This window comes from Gambusia affinis, linkage group LG05, assembly GCF_019740435.1.
Source record: "Gambusia affinis linkage group LG05, SWU_Gaff_1.0, whole genome shotgun sequence".
NCBI classification, from domain to species: domain Eukaryota; kingdom Metazoa; phylum Chordata; class Actinopteri; order Cyprinodontiformes; family Poeciliidae; genus Gambusia; species Gambusia affinis.
In genome coordinates this window covers 5,012,888-5,033,128 of record NC_057872.1, presented here as the reverse complement: position 1 = coordinate 5,033,128, position 20,241 = coordinate 5,012,888, and the positions used below count along the sequence as shown (strand labels likewise).

Sequence of the window (20,241 nt, the reverse complement as noted above, 5' to 3'; positions counted from 1 at the left end):
GACTTTGATAGGCATACAGATAGAAGAAGAAAACCGTCAAATGGATTTTTCCTACTCCGTGACTTTGTTTGAGAGGAAGTGTCTCCCTGAACCGGAGCTGCTGTTGTATAACTCTGTGCTGCCGCTGAGCGCCATCCTCATCACCCTGATCATTATGGCTCTGATGGCTTCCAAAGTCTCCCAGCTCAGACTAATGGTCTGCGATCGGTTCTTTTCCGATGCCAGCAATGCAAGGGTGGAGTTCCTGCATCGCAAGATCCTGAGAAAAAGATTGCAAACGAACAAGAAAGAAAATAAGAGCAACATTATGTCATTTATTCTAAAGGTTAGCCTATAAAATTATTGCACTATGCTATGTGTGCTAAATGTACGTTAAACAACGCCTCTAACCAGAAGTCTTTTTCTCTCTCTCTCTCTCTCTTTAGCTACATTTCTGGTGTCCAATGTTCTTCCGACCTAAAGATGAGCCTCAGAGTATTGCTTAAAGATTTGGTTCTGTTTACCCATAATGCTATCATGTTCAGTCAGTCGCAGGTTTGATTAAGACACTGAATGTTTTTAATGGTCCATCTTCAGTATAGAAGAAACATGGATCATGGTATTTAAAGAATACATTTGTGTGGATGCACAAAACCTGGAATCAACTATCTTTTCTCCTGGTTAAGATCAGGAATGATCTGATCTGAGATCGAAATCAAGACTTTTTGATGACAAAACTCAACCTCCAAGACTCATTCAGCAGGGCCAGTGGTCTACGATTTTGTTCGCTGCACCTCCAGAGAGCCATCTGTCCCATGTGAGGCCAGGTGTTTAAAGCAACAACTGAGAACACTACACTAAGTGTCGTACACATTACTTTGTTTCTCTACCAAGGCTGGGTCTCAAGATGACACTACTAGCTGCTCCAGCTTCTGGTCTGTGTCATGTGACTGCTCTATGTTGCGTTCAGGTTCCTCTGGCTATTTGAGAGGAGCTGCACAGAGAGCAACTCAAACACTTGTTTTGGAATTGTATCATGTTCAATACAAAGCACTACGTTTCTAAAACAGGAGTTCAACTTTTTCCTGCAAGTTTTTTTTGTTTTTGTTTTTTTTACAGTGAACAACAATGAAAAGTGTTACAAACTGTCAAATCAACAAGTCATATCAAAACAGAGCGCAAATAAGGTAAAGTTAGCTTCAGTACATCACCGACAGGAGCAAGAAGTAAGATCATTGAAGATCACTGAAGACTGTATAATAACACATTTTACAACATATTGTCTGAAGATAACAGTAGCTATTCTCACCAAAATAAACTATGTTATGTAGCTAGCACATTGTTGACATCATGTTTCCGTCTGGCAGAAACTACAGTTCAAACAAAATATGTTCATTGTCAAGAAAAACTGCTACTCCAGGGCCCAAAACATTATTGGTGAGTGAGTTAAGTAGAAAACAATTACATCATGTTGACTCTGACATACTGACAGAATAGAATGTCTTTATTTGACACGGACTTAGAATTGCTGCAAATTGACCAGAGTTTGCCAAAATGCCATTTCTAAGATATATATATATGAATTTAAAAAAGCATCAGACTGGAACTGGGTAAATATAATTAATTTTCTTGGATAAATATTTGGGACAAATGCATCCTGACTGAGACATTCCAGTATAATCTGATGACTTCCATGCACGCCTGCGGGTCACTGTGTCCAGCTCCCCCGGGAAAACATTGTATCAGGCTGATTTAAGCAGTGTGTGAGAGGAAGTGAAAACTGGTTGACATTGGTAGAGACAATGGAAATCAGCCAATACTCCAAGTTACCTTATTGAGCTGAAACTGTAACACACAGTTTCCCTAATGTTTTTTTTAGCACCACTAATAAACAAAAACTGTAAACTACTATCTTTTTGAGTTTTCTGAAACACTAAGCTGACAGATCTGATTGAGCCGACACACTGATGTGACAAAGATATGAACATAATAAATATAACATTCCATTAAACTGTGCTATTTTCATTGCACCTCTTGTGATATGTCTGCACACGTCTCTCAAACCATGAGTCAGTTCAACTCAGCTTCACCGAGTTCTCACTTTCATTGTGTAAGGAGACAGGTAACATTATTTTTAGACAAACATCAGACCATATTTCACATAAAAATAGATTTTTGTGGGTTTTTTTTTTTTCACACAGAGAAGGCTGGAAGGAACCTCATTATCGGTGTGAAGCATTCAGATGTTATGTCTGTGCATGCTGCAGAGTGTAGAGCAGCTCCAGTTGCTTATATAACCCATGACAGATATATGCTACATGTGCTCTCCCTTTTCCTGCGCTGTCATTTCCTGTACAGATCTTTCAGGAGTTTCTTCGCCTCTCTTAGAGCTCACAGCCAGCTTCGACTCCGAGAGGCGATGGCTGAGTATTAAAAGGTCAAAAACTGTTGACTTGCATGCTTTTCTTTGGCACTATTTTCTGGTAGAAAAAATATGGATGGTAGGATGTTTGTAGCATAATGTTCCATAGGGGGAAACAGTCGGATTAGTAAATGAACCATCCATTATTAAAACACGTATAACTGAAAAGGTCTGCCTTTCCTAGCTTCAAAATTTGCTTCACCGTTTAAAAGAATTCAGTATTTGTAGATGATGATAATGAAGCCCAGAATAAACCTTGATATTTTGATAAGATTGTATTAAAAATGTTTTTTAGTTAGTCAGTTAGTTTCAGTTGGTTGACTTAGTTTTTTGTCACTATTGTGTGTATTTAGTATTTACTTATCAGCATATCAATCATGCGTAACGTCAACATCTGATGAAATTACGGTTTGCAAAGCCTGGTTGAGTCGCTTCAAACTTGTAGATGAAATTCATATTTTCCTTTTTTAAAAATTCACTCAAAATTATCATGACAATCAAATGGATACATAGTTAATGACTAAAATAATAATAATAATAATGGATGTAGTGTACATAAACCTTAATTATTATAAAGGCTTTTAAAGTATGTAACTATTAAAGGCCCAGTATTATGCAGAATTTTCTTTCTGCATGTTTCTGCTCTTCCATTTGGGTACTGCTTCTAGAAACAGTCCAAAAAAAGAAAAGAAAGACACCTGGTCGTTTTTGGGGAATACGTAAATGTTCTACAGGTGTCTGCAAAACCACCTGTTTCAAAAAACCTCTAAATTGTTGCACTTTTTTTTTATTTAGCAACGCCCAGGCGATCCCAGCCCCTCACCTGACTACCTACCCAAGTGGAGCTCCTCCCACTTCGTTACCAGACCGCAAACTTTGTTCTGCTGAATTACCGCTGCAATGGCTGCTGGGAAATGAAAACGTTTTGCTCTTGGCTGCGATCAATCAATTCTGAGCATTTGTCCATGTTCTCCCAGTCTTGGAGAACAGAGCTGGGTGGCTTCATTTTATCTTTGCTTGAAACGTCCCTGTGGTATTGACAAAGTTGTAGTCTGCGCAAATCAGTTTGGGAAGGAGCCTTTTGAAAACCACCAACCAAAAGGATTTACCAAAAGACTTCGACTAGAGGAAGGTTCTGTTCCTACTGTTCGTCACAACTCTGCAGATGACGGAGATGTAAGTACACATAGTATTATAGATATGTTTTGTATTGTTGTCATTTAGCCCAAGCTAACACTGTGCTCTATGACGCCTCTGCTTGTACTGTATCTCACGTTACGTTACCCACAATATCTGCGCACTTACTGTCGGAATTGTAGTTAATTGAAAGCGATAATGTACATTGAGAAGATACAGTGTTTGGGAAAACAAGTTGGACACTCAGATATTACTGATATTGTCATATTATTATTATTATTATTATTATTATTATTATTATTATTATTTTATTTTTATTTTTTCACTTGTTGAGAGACGTGCTTCTCCTCAGTCTCATCTCGCAAAAAAAACAAACAAACAAACAAACAAACAAAAAAAAAAAAAAAATATATATATATATATATATATATATATATATATTTAAAAAAGGTCGCATTTGTGGGGAAAAAGAAAAAAAGAGTTCTGATTAATTGTTGTGCTTCTTGTTCCTGTTCGGGTTCAAAGATGTCTGTTTGTATCACTGTTTATATTGGAAGCCATTTTCTTGTGTCTGCGGTGCGAATGTCAACGCTGAGTCGGGGCCAGCAGCAGCAGCTTATTTGCATAATCGTGACGTAGTCCTAAAACAGCGCGTTCCTTAATGAGCTAAAAACATGCAGAACTTATGGGGTGAAATCTTAATATCTGAGAATGATTTTGTGTATTAAACGTATTGAAAATCTTTTGTGTAGCCCGCTAAACTATCCTAGCCTGATAAAGGAAGCACAATAGTGGATCTTTCTTAAAACAAGATCTTTTATCAGTTGCTGAAAAGTTACTTATAGTAGTTTGTCTTAATTTTAAGTCTATGAAGATACTTGCAGTAGCAACTAGACTAAACCGGGAAACGTCCCACAGCTTCCAATGGCCAATCCAGCTATGCCAGAGAGGGTTGGTTTCATAGAACCTCTTTACGTAACTTAAAGAAAATGAAAATGTTTTGCCTTATTTTTATCTGTCTGTTTGAATTAAAATGGCAAGTCATGGTTGTGTGTTTTTGCTGACTAAAGGAGCACAGCTGGTTACATCATCCGGAGTGTGGTGCTGATGTCTCGTAGAAATGCGTTATGGTACAGTAAAAATTCATAAATCACAGCTTCCCTCATCTAGCATTGTACTGCCAGAGACAAGAGGAAGGAAGTAGCATTTGCTCAAGCATGAGTAGACCTTCTGTGAGTCACACGCCGCCACTGACCCGTGTGGCAACCTGATAAGCTCACGCTGTGTCTTAACTGGCCCCGTGGCATAAAACCACGGCGGCACGCCAAGCCCAATGGGAAGGAGCGCATGATGCTCAGTGACGGCTGCAGACCTTTTCTTTTTTTTTTCTTTACTACCAAAATGAGAGAATGCATCTCCATACATGGGCATAGATGTAGCACATGGGGCCGGCTCAGATGGCTTGATCAGCGTGCAGCCCGTTTGGGTCAATCAAGTAAATCTGAACACTTTCATGCAGATGTCTGTGTTTTTCATGAATATTTAATCAAATGAAAATATGCTTTTGGGTTGAGAAAAATCAATCCCGTTGCCAAGGGCAACAAGCACTGGGGAGAAATGGGGATTAAAGATTAAGGAAACTGGCATGAAAGAAGAAAAGAAGCAGATGCAAGTTCACATCTAGGCAACTACCACAATATGCAGTGTATGAATGGTACAGTTATTTGTTTTCCTACCATCTTATAAACATGAAATCGTGCTAAAACATTATCACCTTGAAATATTTTAGCATGAAAGCTAAAAACATTTAGTGGGTTCTACAAACCAGCCCGTTGAGCAGACCCATCCTGAAAGCCTGACACAGCTGAAGAAATGTACCACAGTTTTATCTTCCAGCAGAAAGCTGAACAAAGTGTTGAGTAGTGTTAACATAACCAATGGATACACTTTAAATGTCTAAAACTGTCATATCTATAAGAAACGTCCCTTCTTTACTGCTTTGATAGCATCTTGGTCATACTGCAGGGACACAGCTGGACGTCCAGACAGACTTTCATGTTCTCGGTCAGTTCAAACGGAGATGACTTTGCCTTCGTAGGGCTTTCTGATCACAGCTGCAGGTCTGTCCACCTGCAGGCGACACACAAAGCCAAAAGAAAGATTAAGTTTCTTTTATGCAGCTCAGTGAATCCACCAGTAGCTGTGTTTCTGTTGACCATAGAATAACACAATTTGACATTTCAGAAATGAATTCGCTTAATAGAAATCAGGCAAATTTGAGGAATTCTAGGTTTTGGATAAAACGTTTTGGCAGTAGGAGGAAGAGGGGTCTGTTTGGTTGACATTTGTACAAAAATGCAATGGCAACACTTTTTTCGCATCACACGAGTCATTCAATCAACAACTTTACTTTGCCACTGGCACAAACCACGTAGAAGATGACAATCAGTAGTTGGAGAATGATTATCTCATGAACAAACTTATTTGTGTGCGATAAAAAAAAAAAAAAAAAAGCATTTCTTATTTAACGGAAACTCCTCAAATGCAAAATTTAGTTTTTTCTACATTAGCTGAATATGATTTTTAATTTTAAATTTTTTTTTTAAAAGGAAATGTAGCTAGTGACTGCTAAGTAAGTTTATGTGGGTATAAACTGGTGCAGATGAGTTGTAGATTACCCAAAGACTTTTAAATCAAACTTTCAGCAGGATGTAGTTAGCAGGCAGTGGCTGTGGTGAATTATTTGGATGTTGGAGGTATATATTTAACGGTACGCTGTGCTGTCTTGACGTCGACGCGTTCATCGACTCACCTGGTCTCGTTGCCTGATTCTTTTGTAAACGAACTCTGAGAACGGGCCTCTGTGAATGAATCTGCCCTGTCCCGGTGAGATGTGGAGCTGCCCGTCCTCATAAACCACTTTCCCTCTGGAGATGGTGACTATGGGGACGCCGTGGCACTCCATGCCCTCAAAGATGTTGTAGTCCACGGCTTGGTGGTGGGTCTTGGCCGATATCCTCCTGCAGAGTCCGAAACATCAGAACTGTTCAGTAATTGGCTGCAGCTGAGAGGAAAGTTCTTCAGTGAGCCTGACTGAGTCAGACAGCGATCACTAAGGTTTAACGTTCATGACTTTTTTTTTTTCTCTTTCATACAGCATAATCAAAGCCTCGTTCTGTCAGTAAAAAGCATTACAACATGTATGTATTTCATATATGTCCCATCAGTTCAAAGACTACTGGAGTATTTACACATCATAATACTAAAATTTGAATCTGGATATCAAGTGTGGTATGAGTTGCATAAAAATGTGGAATGAGTATTTTTCAATTTTCACCAAAACAAATTTAAAAATGCATCTATTACGTAAAGTAAAAAAAAACCCCAAAACAAAACAATTAATTTACGCAAAATCTGAACTCATGAACTTCTTCACTATAGAAGTGGATTTATTTTCCACAACCACTGCATTTATTTCTTAGTAACGTGATATAGGTGATCTCAAAAGTGTGTAATTCAATTTAAGCTGATCTTTTTCAACCCACATTTTTTTTTCTTTTTTTTTTATAATTACACTTTGAGATTTTCTCAGGAGATCCCACAGATCTCGGTCAGATTTAGTTCTGGACCATTAAAAACATACAATATCTCCACACAAACTAATTATGTTTCATTTGATTGTATGTCTGGACTGAAAAATATTCTGTCTGTATTTTCAGGATTCTAGCACCACAAAGTTTTCTTCAGATCCACTTCGATACAGTCCACCACAGGAGTTCCTTCCCACATTTAAACCCCAAAATATTTATACCCTGTGCAGATTTGTACATTTCCATATACATTACATTCAATAATAAATGGAAAAATCCTTAGTGGAATTATTTCAATCAGATTTAATCTTTTTGCATGTTTGCTGTGGTATCATAATGAGTTGATGATGATGGTATCGTTGCCATTATAATACTGCATAATTATAATGCAGAAATGGTTACAGAAATGATTCTGTATTTTCTGGAAAATACACAATCACCCTAATTCTGTATTTTCCATAATTCTTCAGAAACAAGAAGTGGACACTCACTGGGTTACTAGGAAAGGTTCATATTATTTCCAGTTAATAGAAATGTGTTGGTAAAAATAAAAGATTAGATTACACATAAATCTGAGGGGTATGATTCATTTTGGACTAAATTGTATCTTTTAAAGAATCTTGGATAATGACTTGATAGGTCTTCTAACTTCCTTTTTAAAAAAAGCATCGCTGAAATTATTTAAATTAAATGTACGTTGTTGGGTCTTTTTTTTCCCCCCTAAGCTGCAGTAGTAAAACCTGGTGGAGGTGAGCCACCAGGTTGTTCTGGGTGAAGATTTACATTGTGGGTTAGACGTGGATGCTATTTAGATAGGAAGTGTCAAACAGTGCAAAGCTGCCCGATGGTTACAGCACACTGATGGCAGCACCTTGCCAAGCTTTTAACAAATCCTGAGGAAAACACAAGCAACACATCCATCATCTTCTGTAGCCTAGGATTATGTAGACGTGAGATTCAGTTTGAAATCCAAACTCGCCTTCACCACAGACCACACACCAACACATCAATACTATAATCTGGTATTGCTCAAGGAAGTAATTTTTTCTTTTCTTTTTTATAATTTTTAATTCAGTTATAAAAATTTGCAAAAATATGCATGAACTCCACTTTATAGGTTAGTTTTGTCTTCACTTGTAAAGATCGTATGCATTTCGATTAATGAATCCAGTTGGCTCTGGAGTTGTAGCTTGATGTATTCTGAAGCCCATTAGTTCTGCTTTCGGATGCTGGAGAAAATCTCTCCATAAACAACCCTCTGCGCTGTACGCAGACTGATGCTGCCCTACAAATTAATCACATCGAACTGAAAGACCAGATCGGCATGGTAGAGTAACACCACTCTGACTCAGTCTCTTCTTTAAATACGTCGTTTCCCTCCACCCACCCTCCGCCTTTCACGCGCCTCCAACGTTCTCATTGATACCCAGAGTCGTACATCACGGCCACCGTTGTGTGCGCTGACAAAAACAAGATGTGTCCTCATTACTCAAGCAGCTCGATTATGAGAAACGAGGCGACTCGAGCGAGTGTTGGTTACGCAACCGTTTGCGGTGCCCGGTCCCACCGGATGTTGTTGAGGCGACGCTTGTGCCTGCGGCGTAATTAATTACGCCGTTTCACAGATGACTTCACGGCCACGGCGGCTGAACACGAGGCGAGCGCATGGCTGGAACGCGCTATGACATCGCACACACGCTACGACTGGAAGGACAGTGTGGAGCCGAGAGAAGACAAACAGTTTTAACTTATTGGCATGACTACCGGTGATCCATTAATGGTCACACCAGTCTCCAAATGTAACCAGTGTATTCATTTACAGCACATCAAATGGAGAGATCCTTTTGCTCCAGTTTACGTACAGTAAGCTGTTGCACTGAAAAAGCAAAAGCTTACCAAACAATTTTGGTCTGGTTTCTAGTGCAAATATTAGTTTTAGTGTATTTCATGAGTACTAATTTACAAGTAACTTTTCAGCAAGATATAGGACCTTGTTTTAATAATGGTCCCTTAATATTGATGGAAAAGTGCTGGTTATGAGAGAAATAATCACAGTGGAAGAAGAAATTTTAACTTGTAGGGTTAGGGTAGGGTTAGAGAAAAGGTCTTGTTCCAGAGGCAGATCATTTGACTTATTACTAGTACATTTTCATCAATATTAAAGGGGAGGTACTATTTGAAATGTTTTCAGCTTTATATAATGTTGTATTATTCCCTCTTCAAAAACATACCTGGAGTGATGCCTGGATCCTTTCATGCTTATTTGAGAAATCCTTTAATCTCCCATGGCAACCATTCAGCTGGTCGAAACAGGGTGGACCTAGCTCTGCCTTCTTGGCGAAGCTCCTCCTCTGAGCTGTAGTTTCCAAGCTTATAAGCTTTCACTTCACAGATCAGTCCTCCCACCTACTTCCTCACTCAGCTCCTTCAGACTAGCCAGCAGCAATTGGCAAACACCTGGTGGACCTGTGCATCTTCTGAGCTCATTATAGGAGCTACTTCTCAGTGCAACGCTGATAAAAAGTTGTTAAAAGGTTTTTTTAGAGGAGCCATGTTGTGATAATTTTCTGATGGCAGAGTTTCAAAAGGAACAGGAGATTTTAAAGAGACAGAGGCCCAATTTCAAGGCATTGCATTACAAAGTAAAATTTCTTTTAAGTAATAATATACATTGTATTTTTATAATTCTGAAGGTAACATAGTTGCACTATAAAATGCCTCTATGTGCCCTGAAACGCATAATACTGGTACCCCTTTAAGGAATTATTGACTTAAAAAAAGCTCCTATTTCTTGCTTTAAGTTAGTTTTGTCTTCAAGTCAATTAAGATATCTTCACTAGAAATTAGACCAAAACCACTTGGTAAGAGCTTGTATTTTTGCAGTGTAGAGATATTCCCTGAGGGCTCAATTAAGATCCAGCAACAAACGGAGCAAAGCCCAGCCTCGTTATATAAGTCTGACACTACATATACCACTAGAATGCTTCCTGGCCCTTTGTGTCTGGATATTTTGCAATTCTCCACAAAACAGCTACTGTTTGTTTCAAATCTGGAATCAAGGTGCAATAATAATGGGTTCACTTGATTTTTTTTTTTTTTTGTTGTTGTTGTTGTTCTTTCTGTTTTTAAACGCAGCATTGTGACATTCTAAGCCGGTTGCTGAAGATAATCTGAAAACTGTTCAATGCTGTATGACTGTCGGAGCTCCCACATGAAATATTTGTCACTTTTAGATCCTCACAGTTCCCCATGGGCATCATCCCACTGATAAACTGCGTATCTGGCTTATGTAACAGTATTAAAAATGCTTCCCTTGAAAACATAATTTCAAAAAAAAAAAAAAAAAAAAACCTCTGCATCCCCCTCTAAAAATGAACCTTTCCAACGTTCAGCCGGATTCAGATGTAAATCGTGTTCTGCAGATAAAAGATGACATCCAGACTTCTGGATGATGCACATTCGTAATCAGCTTTGCATGTGTTAAGGTGGCACAACACGAAAGATAGAGTGCTTCTTTTTTTAGTTGCCTCCTATCTATAAAGTGTATGCTTTCAAGTGCTACAATCCTGAACTGTTAATCTTATTTGTTATCTTATGCGTTGAAGTCCCACGTCTCCCCGGTGTTCCAGCAGCACCGTGTGCACTTCCCCGCTGACGGAAGTGTTGGCATATTTCAACTGTAACATATGAGAACCTTGGGTTTTGAAGGTTTCCTAAGCATGGGGTCCTCACCTCGTCAGGTTGGGGTCCCACACCACCACGTCGGCGTCTGAGTTTTTGCCGATGCGGCCTTTCTGCGGGTAGAAGTTGAAGATTTTTGCTGCGGTGCTGCTTGTGATGGCCACGAATCGATTCTCGTCCATTTTGCCGCTGTGCTGAAGGGGGGGGGGGAGGACAGGGCGCAGAGAACGTGAGGGGCCCACGGCAAATGACGAATATATATGGAATTAGCACACAATAGGTCAGCACTTAACTTTGCAAGCGGCAGCCCTCTCATGCCAAAATATCATCTATAATTTGTGATTTGTAAGCACTGTTGCTCGTAGTAAATCTTTCCAGCCTGGCTGAAAACACTCCTCACAGCAACAGCAGGAGAACGCAGCGTCAGCAACTCTGCAGCAAATCTGCTGCTTTGTGACTTTATTACATTTTCTGATTGCAATGCAGAAAAAAAACAAAACAGAAATGGGCTTTTAACATTACTGTATGCAAGGAATACACCCACAAGTTTGCATTTCTACCCATATTAGGACTTTGCATTGACTTCCATTTATTTTTCTAACTGCATTCACGCCTAACTACGGTGGCCGACAGGTGCAAATGCGCAGCAAAAGAGAAAACATGCAAACAAAAAAAAGACACCCCCGAATGAAATGCAGCAAACAAAAAGTGTTGAAAACGGAAGTGCTCCAGACCACTAGGGGGAGTCAAAGAAAATATGGGACGAGGATGGGACCAGATGCAAGATTCAGAGAAAGAAATTTGAAAGAAAGTAAAGGTACGTATTACTATATTTCTTTTCAGATACGCCGTCTTTTATAATATTATAAATATTATTATAAATATTATAATAATATAATATCTCTTTTATAATATTTATAATATTATAAATATGATTATAATATAATATGTCTTCTTTAATAATATAATATCTCTTCTTTTATAATATTATAAATATAATATTTTTTGTTTTAATTTTATTCGGGGGTGTCTTTTTTGTTTGTTTGCATGTTTTCTCTTTTGCTGCGCATTTGCACCTGTCGGCCACTGTACCTAACAGACATTTTACCTACCCCTAACCATTACTAGTCTATTGCTATCCTTAACCTTACCCAAAGCGTAATTCACACTGTACCTCTAAACTTAAGCAGAAGACAATAGAGCTGCAAAACTAATAAGGACCCGAAAAATGTCCTCACTTCCACAAATGACCTCAATTTGTCAGTGAAAATGGGGAAAGTGGTTCCCAATATGCAATATATGCAAGTACACACACACACACACGCACACAGAGTATCTATCTGTCTTCACAGGGACTATGTATTTACTTCCATTCACCATTTATCAATTTCTATGGACTAACTGACGCCAACCCCAAACCTAACCTGGACTTAATTTACGTTAGCCCAAAAATGGCGCCCCACAACATATGTGTTAGGAAAATGTTCCTTACAGTGCATCAAATACAAAGGCACACACACAGAGATTAGGTTGTGACTATGTGCATTTTTTCCTTTTCTCTTCACCATGTTGGAGTTACATTTTAAATGCATAGTTACATACATAGCTCTTATTCGGACACACCAGTGAACAATGGGGAGTAACACAGATTGTCATTCTGCATTGGCTGCTCCGAAACAAGGACAGTGTTTTTGAAGGCATGTACACACCGCTTGAATTTTTTCACATTTTTCCCTTTGCAACCAAAAATCTTAAAATAATTTTTTTTTTAAATATGAAGAGGTGTCATGCGATAGAGCAACACAATGGAGAAATGTAAGCAGATTGGTTCAGGTTAGACAGTAAGCTTAAATCTGTTTATTGTTTTGTCTCTGAGCTGTTTAGTGCCACACACAGAGCAGATGTTTAATGCAGACCTACCACTCCTCTCTCCCAGATGACAGACATCCTGTCCTCCACACCATTCACTCCATTCGGGATCTTAGTGAAGTCGTCTTTGCCCAGGGCCTTCTGGCACACAGAGAAGGTGCAGTTGTCTGTTCCCGTGACACTCAAATCATCACTAAACACAAAATTATAAAATAAAGACTTTCACATTTTAAATCTGATAAATTCTCAACCTAGAAGAACTGTTAAAAGTTAAAAAATTTAAAAAAATGAGATACTGTGAAAGGATTCCATACTTTTAGAAAGTGAAACTCTCAATTTATATAGATTGATTACACATTTCAAGTGTTTATTTCTCATAATTCTGATCATTACAGCTTGCAGGGAATGACCACCTGAAATTCTCTCTCAAAATTTTTATATTGTGAAAAAAGTTAAATATAAGTCTTTGTATCACACCCTTAATCAGTGAGTTGACTCCAAACACTTTCAATGCACTGAAAAAAGAAAACGGGCAATCCAACTAAAAACATTTAGTAAATTTGTTCCAAGTAAGCAAATCAAGTTTATCCAAGTAAATATATTATGTTTAATTAATATAAATAAAGTATGTTTGTTATATGTAATCGAATTAACTCAACTTGTTTTAAGTTGTCGCTCAATTATCTTTTTTCAGTCTGGCTCAGTTGGCTACAGTCTTCAGTTCTCCAAGAGCCTCTAAGCACAGATGAATCCTATAGTTGGGCTGCAAGGGCCTTACCTGGGTTAAGGAGAAAAAGAATGGAGCTGTTGCTCTGGGGTCCAATGTGAGCTTTATACATGAAAGTGAAATTTGCATTTCATTTGGAAATCTAGTTTCTGGACTTCCAACAATAGGCTAATCACCTCCGTGCCACGCTGCAATGATGCAGTAATTATGTAATACAAGAGTTTCACTTCCTGAAATAAGTGTCAAAAAATATAAAACTTTTTCACAATATTGTAATTTAAGATGCACCTATAGGCTACATGCTAAATTGCTTGGCACATTTTGTCTTTATGTCCACCTACTTGGCCAATAGGTCCATTAGGTACGCTGGGGTGCTTGGATCAGGTCTAAGAGGAGGGCCCATAACAAAACCAGCAGCATGGGCCCAGTCTTTGTGCCAGTAGTGGGTCCCATCAGTGCCTAACCCAGCTGCAATTGGCTCCCCGAACACCACACGGCCTGTAAAGCAAAAACAAATAAAAATAAGACACACTTCAATTACAACAGAGCATCGTTTATTTGCATTTTCTATCTGGGCTCTTTGTCTGTCGTCACCACATCTGTGGATAGGATTATGATCAGCTCTCCACCCCAGCTAAAGCTGTGAGTCAGTTTGTTCATATCATATTGTACATAGATTAGCATTTTGTCCACACTCCGTGTCAGTAGATAACGGAAATGCTCCTTTTGTTGTTTTACAGCCGACATTAATATTTTGTTTTAGTGTTAATTTTTTTTTTCAAAGTTTACTTTTTTTTTTTTTTAAACGGGACATTACATGTAATTAACATTCACATGTAAATACATGAGATTACAGCCACGTGCCTAATTTCCTATAGCCACTTGGCCAAAATTCAAATAGTCCCATTGGCAGGTTTATGTATATTGTGTTGAATTAGAAAAACAGGCTTAGACTACTACACGCATAAAAAAAACCCTTCAAAAAGGAGAACAGGGGGTAATTGTAGTGTGTAATGGTTCAAAAATTTTCACGTTAAGCTAATAAGTTAAATAGTGTTGGTATAAAAGCACCAAAAATTGTTATATAGTTAAGCTGTTCTAAGCTAAACAGACTAATTGTGTGAAAATATGTGAAAAAATAAAATTGTCTTATGACTACTAGACAAATGAGTGTCCTAGACCACTGTAACAAACAAACCTACTTCATAATTTTAACTAAAATAGCGAGGGAGAGATTGGTTCAGTTATGCTAGCCTGACTTTGACAACCTTAACATGTAGATGTGCTGCAGAATTTGTTTAGGTTCAGCTCAAAAAACCCCCAAAGACATTAAGGTGACCCACATAGCAACTCTCTGACAAATCATCAGAAGAGCAGGCGTTTAAATGAGCTAATTAACCACCGCTGTGTTCAGAAGATGACTTATCAATAACAAAATAAACATGAAGCATGAAAACATGATACTGTAAAGGAGTGAATGTTCTCTTCTAAGTGTGAAATGTTTGCATGTGTTTTAGTGATGAATTTTGATGCTGTTGTCAGTCGGTTGCTATGGTAGCAAGTCTGTGTGTAGCGAAGCCGACACAGAAAGCATTTGTGCGCGCATCTGCAAAATTTCTGAATGCGAACAAGAACATGCAACATGTTTGTGGTTTGCGGCCCCTGCCTAGTCTAGGCACGCCCCTGTCGGCAGTAGCCCCCACTCACCGTCCCTGCGTGAATCAGCCACCACCTTGGCAGCAGATTTGCTCATGACATGGACCACGTAGAGCGGGCAGTTGACAGCGTGGGCGATGGTGATCGCTCGCTGCGTGGCCTCGGCCTCCACCTCCTCTGGCCGACAGAGTTCATGACCTTCAGGCCCCCTGATTCCCATGGACAGCATCTTCTTGGCCCCCTTTAGTGTCCCAGCAGAGGACAGACGCAACAAAGGCAGAATGAAGTGCAAAAGAAAAGCGGGGCCTTCTAAAAGTGTTGATACCTCATGAACTTTGGCCCATACTATGTCCAACCACAAAACCTAATGTTCTGGGTCAACACAATGTAGAGAGTAATTGTGAAGTGGAAGAAAATGTTGCATTATTTTCAATTTTCTTTTGTGTGTTCGGCCCCAGTTACTCTGATATCCCTAATATACAAACCCAATGCGGTCAAAAGTAACTAAATTACTGATTGGACCCACGTTAAGTATAATTCAAAGTCTGAATAAATATCTGTCAGATTGAATTATAATAAAACACTAATGTCTGTTTATGGAGAAATCAAAGTAACTGGCGCTTTAAATGCTTTTTTTTTTTCACTGCAAAAAGTATAACATGAATAAGAATTTTGGATTTAAAATTAAAATTCCTAAAAACTATTAATCATCAAAAGCTAATCAAAATTCTGCTCAGCAGCAAAAACTCTTTATTTCCTCTTCACTGTTATACAAGCAGCTTCTCTGGCTTTTGCTTCCCCCTGGTGGTGGTTTGATTGAAAAACAGGATCCAAATGATCCTGTTCAGATCTCCTTAACAAGAAGCAGGTTCTGGTTCTGATGCAAATCAGTTTTCTCTCAAAGTGATGAAGTTAGGAGAAAGGCAGCTGAAATCTCTTTTAATGACCCACAAAAAATAACTTGGAGAAAAACAGCTAAAACAGAAGATTTAGCTGTTTTTCTGAGTGCTTTTATTGTTTATGTGTAATCCTTTCATTTAGAAGATTCAATGCTATTCTGAAATCAGACTTTTGTGAATTTAGCAACATTTTTTACTATAGTTTCTACCCTTGTTGTTTTCACTATAGTTGAAGCCCAGCTGCCATTAAGGTCAAACATTAACTCACAGCTACATCTGGCCTTGCATGTATGACGTTGGACATATTAGAGCCGTTGTTGATGGAGAGGAAAAAAAAGAGGAGTAAACGCAGATTTATTTAGATTCATCTCAGTAATGTCCTAAAAAAAATACAAAGAAATTTTTGAGCTTGAAAAGTCAAAAACTGGTCAAACTTTAGACTTTTCTAACTCGGAAATTTCTTTCTTTTTTTTTTTTTTTTTCTAGAAAATTTCAGAGATTTCTTTTTGGACGAAATGTACTCCTTTCTTGTTTTTTGTTTTTCTGTCTACAACAACCCTAACACACCGCCGTATTGATGTCTTTGCACTCGAATCACTTTCAGAAGTCAGGCAAACGTCTCGTGAAATCAGCTCTAGCATACAAGTTCATAGTGTTAAGGAAAATATTTTATTATGGAGTCTAACATGGAAATAGTCAATGTTTTTATTTCACCAGTAATTGCCTTTTAAAATTGGACAAAAATCCCCCGTAAAAATAATTGGAACAGCAAAATACTAAAACGTCTTAGAACAAAAAACGATACAAACCTCTGCGATCAAATCCCCATTTTCAGCATGCACTTGAGCTATAGCTCCAATGTCTTTACACTGGGAAAAGGCGGCGTATAGCTCAGAGTCCTGAAGCATAAACACATCCTTATAGGCCATGAACATCTTGAAGGAGTTCACTCCCTTTTCTTTGGCCAGAGTTTCCATCTCTTTCTTGACCTGCATTTTATTTAAAAGAAATGCAACAGCTCAGAGGAGACAGCAGGACATTTGGAGTTTTGCCTCTTTTGACAAAAGTAATGCATCAGCAGGAGTCTGTGCCTTCACCTCATCGCTCCACCACGTGACGGCGACATGCAGAGAGTAGTCGCAGCAAACTTTGGCATCGGCTGTCCTACGCCAAGCATCGTAGGCCTCCAGGAGAGACTTCCCTTTTTGGGGGATGACGAAGTCCAAGATCATTGTTGTCCCTCCGGCCAGAGCGGCCTGAGGAGAGGCAAGCGTCACCACGGAGGAGGAAGTTGGTGAACAAGAATAGCTACACTCACAAGAGATGAATAGGTCACAAAACCTCTGATACCGGAAAAGAAACAATTTGACCCTTTTGTATGTTACTTCACATTAGACTGCGGCCCACTGCACCATCGGAGACGTTAAAACAAGCTATGTGTGTCTTAACGCCTGTAAAGCTCGTCAACAAACAGCTAGTAGCCTATTAACACTTTTATTTAGTTGATTTCACTGTAAAAATGGTCGCATGGTGTTTCCACGGTCAGCTGCACGGACGAGGATGGAAACCAAACTTATTCCAACGTAAACATTTCTTTGAGAAAAGAAGACTGCCATCAGAAAGGCTGCCAGACATTAGACTCTTTGCTGCAGCCCCGGCTCCAGACGAGTTTAACAGGGCGGGAAACAACTTATTTTGGGGGGGCAAAATGAACATAGGAATAATAATATTACTCAAGTAAAAGAAAAAGGTACAGTGCAGTAAAACTACTCATATAAGTAGCTTTTTTTCCAAAAAAGTTACTCAATGTAGCAAGTACTACACACTTTTGAACATAAACAGCATCAGTAGCATACAGGCTACTAGTGAACAAACATAAGGTGCTGTATTTGTATTAGCTAGCCATCCTTTCCATTACCTGCATCCAACAGCATTACTCAACTCAATCGGTTAGTTTTGTGGGGGGAAGCTGCAAAATTCTTTGCGTTTTGCTGGTTTGCTGCCATGATTCTAACACACACCTGCCCAGCAGCAGCACGTCTCCTTTGCTGCCGCACAGGTGTAAACCCAGCGCCAGCGTCTTAGCGCTCGTGTTGCGTTTAAAGGCGGCTCGGACAAACGGGTTGCAGCGTGTTAACAATTAAACAGTTTTAATGACAGAAAAAAGTGACATAAGATGCTAATATTGGAAGTGCGGAAGCCCCTGCTGTATCAAATTGATACAGGAATAACAGAGAGTTGGCCACTCTGAGGTAAAAGCAACAAACGACTTCCAGTCCAGGTGGGCAGGCGATACCCGGCCATGCCGCCGGGCCTGCTTTGCTGATTTGAAGCAAACTCTTTTTACTGGTTAAGAAGATTAACATTCATATATTTCATAAGTGAGCTTGGTAAGATCCAATCAAATGTTGCATTATGGAAAAGGTACTCATCTCATCAGCCATGGAGAAAACGCCCCAACATCATGTATGAACAAAACTGGTTAACATCAAGACTTTTGTCTCCTCTGGTGTAAGAGAAAACCCTGTTTATGATATAGTTGTATAAATCATGTAGCACGAATTCAGGTGGTTTGTTGATTTGATTAAGTCAACAAACGCATCAGGAGAGCAAAGGTATGGGTTTAGTTTCTAAGCTAGTTACTTCCAACTTTTGTAACTTGTTACAAAAACGGTGATTAAACTGTCATGTTGTGACAGTATAATATGAGACATAAACTATGAAAAGATTGAGCTCTTCCACTTCCTCTCAGCACTACTATTACCGTCTGAAGAAAAGCAGCGGTCCAGGTCTTGGCAACATCATGCTGCTAAATATGCTAATGGGAGAGAAACAACTCACCCTTCCAGGAAAACTGTTTATCCTCTGTTGTTGGTAGCCATGCTAGCTAGCCTTAGCATTTATAGCAGACCCCACTGTAGTAAAGTAGTTGTAGTATAGTACAGATGAAGGTGAAAAGGGTCAGCACCATATACATGAGGATGATTGACAGCATTAAGACCCTTCTCCTGATCTCTGATTGGTTGTTTCTGACAGAGTCGTGTATTGGTGCAGCAAGACCATAAAGGGTCTTGTTTCATCACAACATAGTTATAGTTTTAACAAATATGCAAACAACAAAAAATCTCATTCTAAAAGATTTTTTAAAATAAAAGTCATATATTGACGTTTTAAGGAGGAACTGAGTTTTTTGGGGGCGTTCTATGCCCAACTTTATTTCTCTGATTGTGTGTAATATTGAACCAATACTGCACCTTGGTCCCAATGTGGAAATCGTCCACAGCCTTGGTCCCCATGAACGCCAGCTCCATGTGTGTGTGTGTATCTATCCCGCCCGGGATCACCAGCTTGTTTGTGGCGTTAATCACCCGCACTCCGGCTGGGATCTGGAGGTTTGGCCCAACTTCCACTATTTTCCCATCTTCGATGTAAACGTCGCTGATGACGGAACAGTCCTCGTTTACAACTTTCCCCCCTTTGACCAGGATTCTGCTGGATTCTGCCATTCCTCCTCCTCCTGCTGCTGCTGCTGCTGCTGCTGCTCAGTGTTTGCAATGTGCAGCGGGGAGAGAGTTTGTGCAAACTGAACTCTGCTCTGTTCTGTTTGTGTGCGTAAGGTGAAAGTTCACCTGTCAGCTCCACACTCTGCAGGAAACGTGTTCAGAGATGCTTGCAAAGGGAGGCGTGTTAAAAATCGGAACTGCAGTTTTATCTAATGCAACAAAAGTGATATATTTTCCTTAACTTCCTTAGATCCTTCAGTCTTTCCATCAGTCAATGTATTTTAATCAGTTATGCATGATATATATCTATGTATTCATTGACCTAATGCAGTTCATTAACTCCTTTCTCAATTTCTAAAATGCTTCTTGACATGTACTTTTTAAAATGTTCCCATATCACTTTATCTAAGCATTAATCTCTTAAGCAGAGTTCTGGACATGCACCGAGTCGGTCTGTTCCTCCTCAGCCTCGTTTGACATTTATAAGAAACTTATTAAAGACAGGATGTTATGACGAGGTGAGAGCGAGGCCAGCATTCCTCTCCTGTTCCAAAATCTAAAGTTGTACCGCTGTAAAACAGTAACCAGGATTTGTTTTTAGTCCGCCTGTTTCAGGATCAGCTCTCCGTCCTTTGGTTTGTTGATTAATCAGTCGTACGACACTTTACTCTAAAATATTATTCAATGCTCATCAGGCCGTGTCCAACTTTTGGTTTCCTCCTATTCATCAACAATCATACCACCATTCAATGTGAAATAGTGAAACGTCTTAACTAGG

The 20,241-nt window shown here is 39.1% G+C and overlaps 2 protein-coding genes across 2 annotated transcripts in view; one reads left to right on the top strand and one right to left on the bottom strand.

The window, feature by feature from the left end:
- The first annotated feature begins 532 nt into the window (after positions 1 to 532).
- zfpm2a (zinc finger protein, FOG family member 2a) overlaps positions 533 to 20,241 on the top strand; it is a 260,239-nt gene continuing 240,530 nt past the window's right edge. Inside the window, exon 1 of the mRNA XM_044117166.1 lies at positions 533 to 3,577. The gene's annotated coding sequence lies outside the window, so the exon portion shown is untranslated. The remainder of the gene's footprint in view (positions 3,578 to 20,241) is intronic.
- On the bottom strand, positions 5,061 to 19,520 carry dpys (dihydropyrimidinase). Its single transcript, XM_044117173.1, has 9 exons — positions 19,215 to 19,520; positions 17,058 to 17,216; positions 16,770 to 16,949; positions 15,113 to 15,302; positions 13,747 to 13,903; positions 12,730 to 12,871; positions 10,861 to 11,003; positions 6,351 to 6,558; positions 5,061 to 5,668 (listed from the first exon to the last, which is right to left on the bottom strand). Exons 1-9 carry the CDS (start codon positions 19,464 to 19,466, stop codon positions 5,609 to 5,611), a joined length of 1,491 nt encoding a protein of 496 aa, XP_043973108.1. The 5' UTR covers positions 19,467 to 19,520; the 3' UTR covers positions 5,061 to 5,608.

Excerpts from the sequence above, each read along its gene's own strand:
- dpys (XM_044117173.1), bottom strand. The coding sequence starts at position 19,466 with ATGGCAGAATCCAGCAGAATCCTGGTCAAAGGGGGGAAAGTTGTAAAC. Across the intron at positions 15,303-16,769 it reads ATGGGGATTTGATCGCAGAG|GGGGCCAAGAAGATGCTGTC; the intron begins GTTTGTATCGTT and ends GGGACACTAAAG. Across the intron at positions 12,872-13,746 it reads CTAATGGACCTATTGGCCAA|TGATGATTTGAGTGTCACGG; the intron begins GTAGGTGGACAT and ends TTTTGTGTTTAG.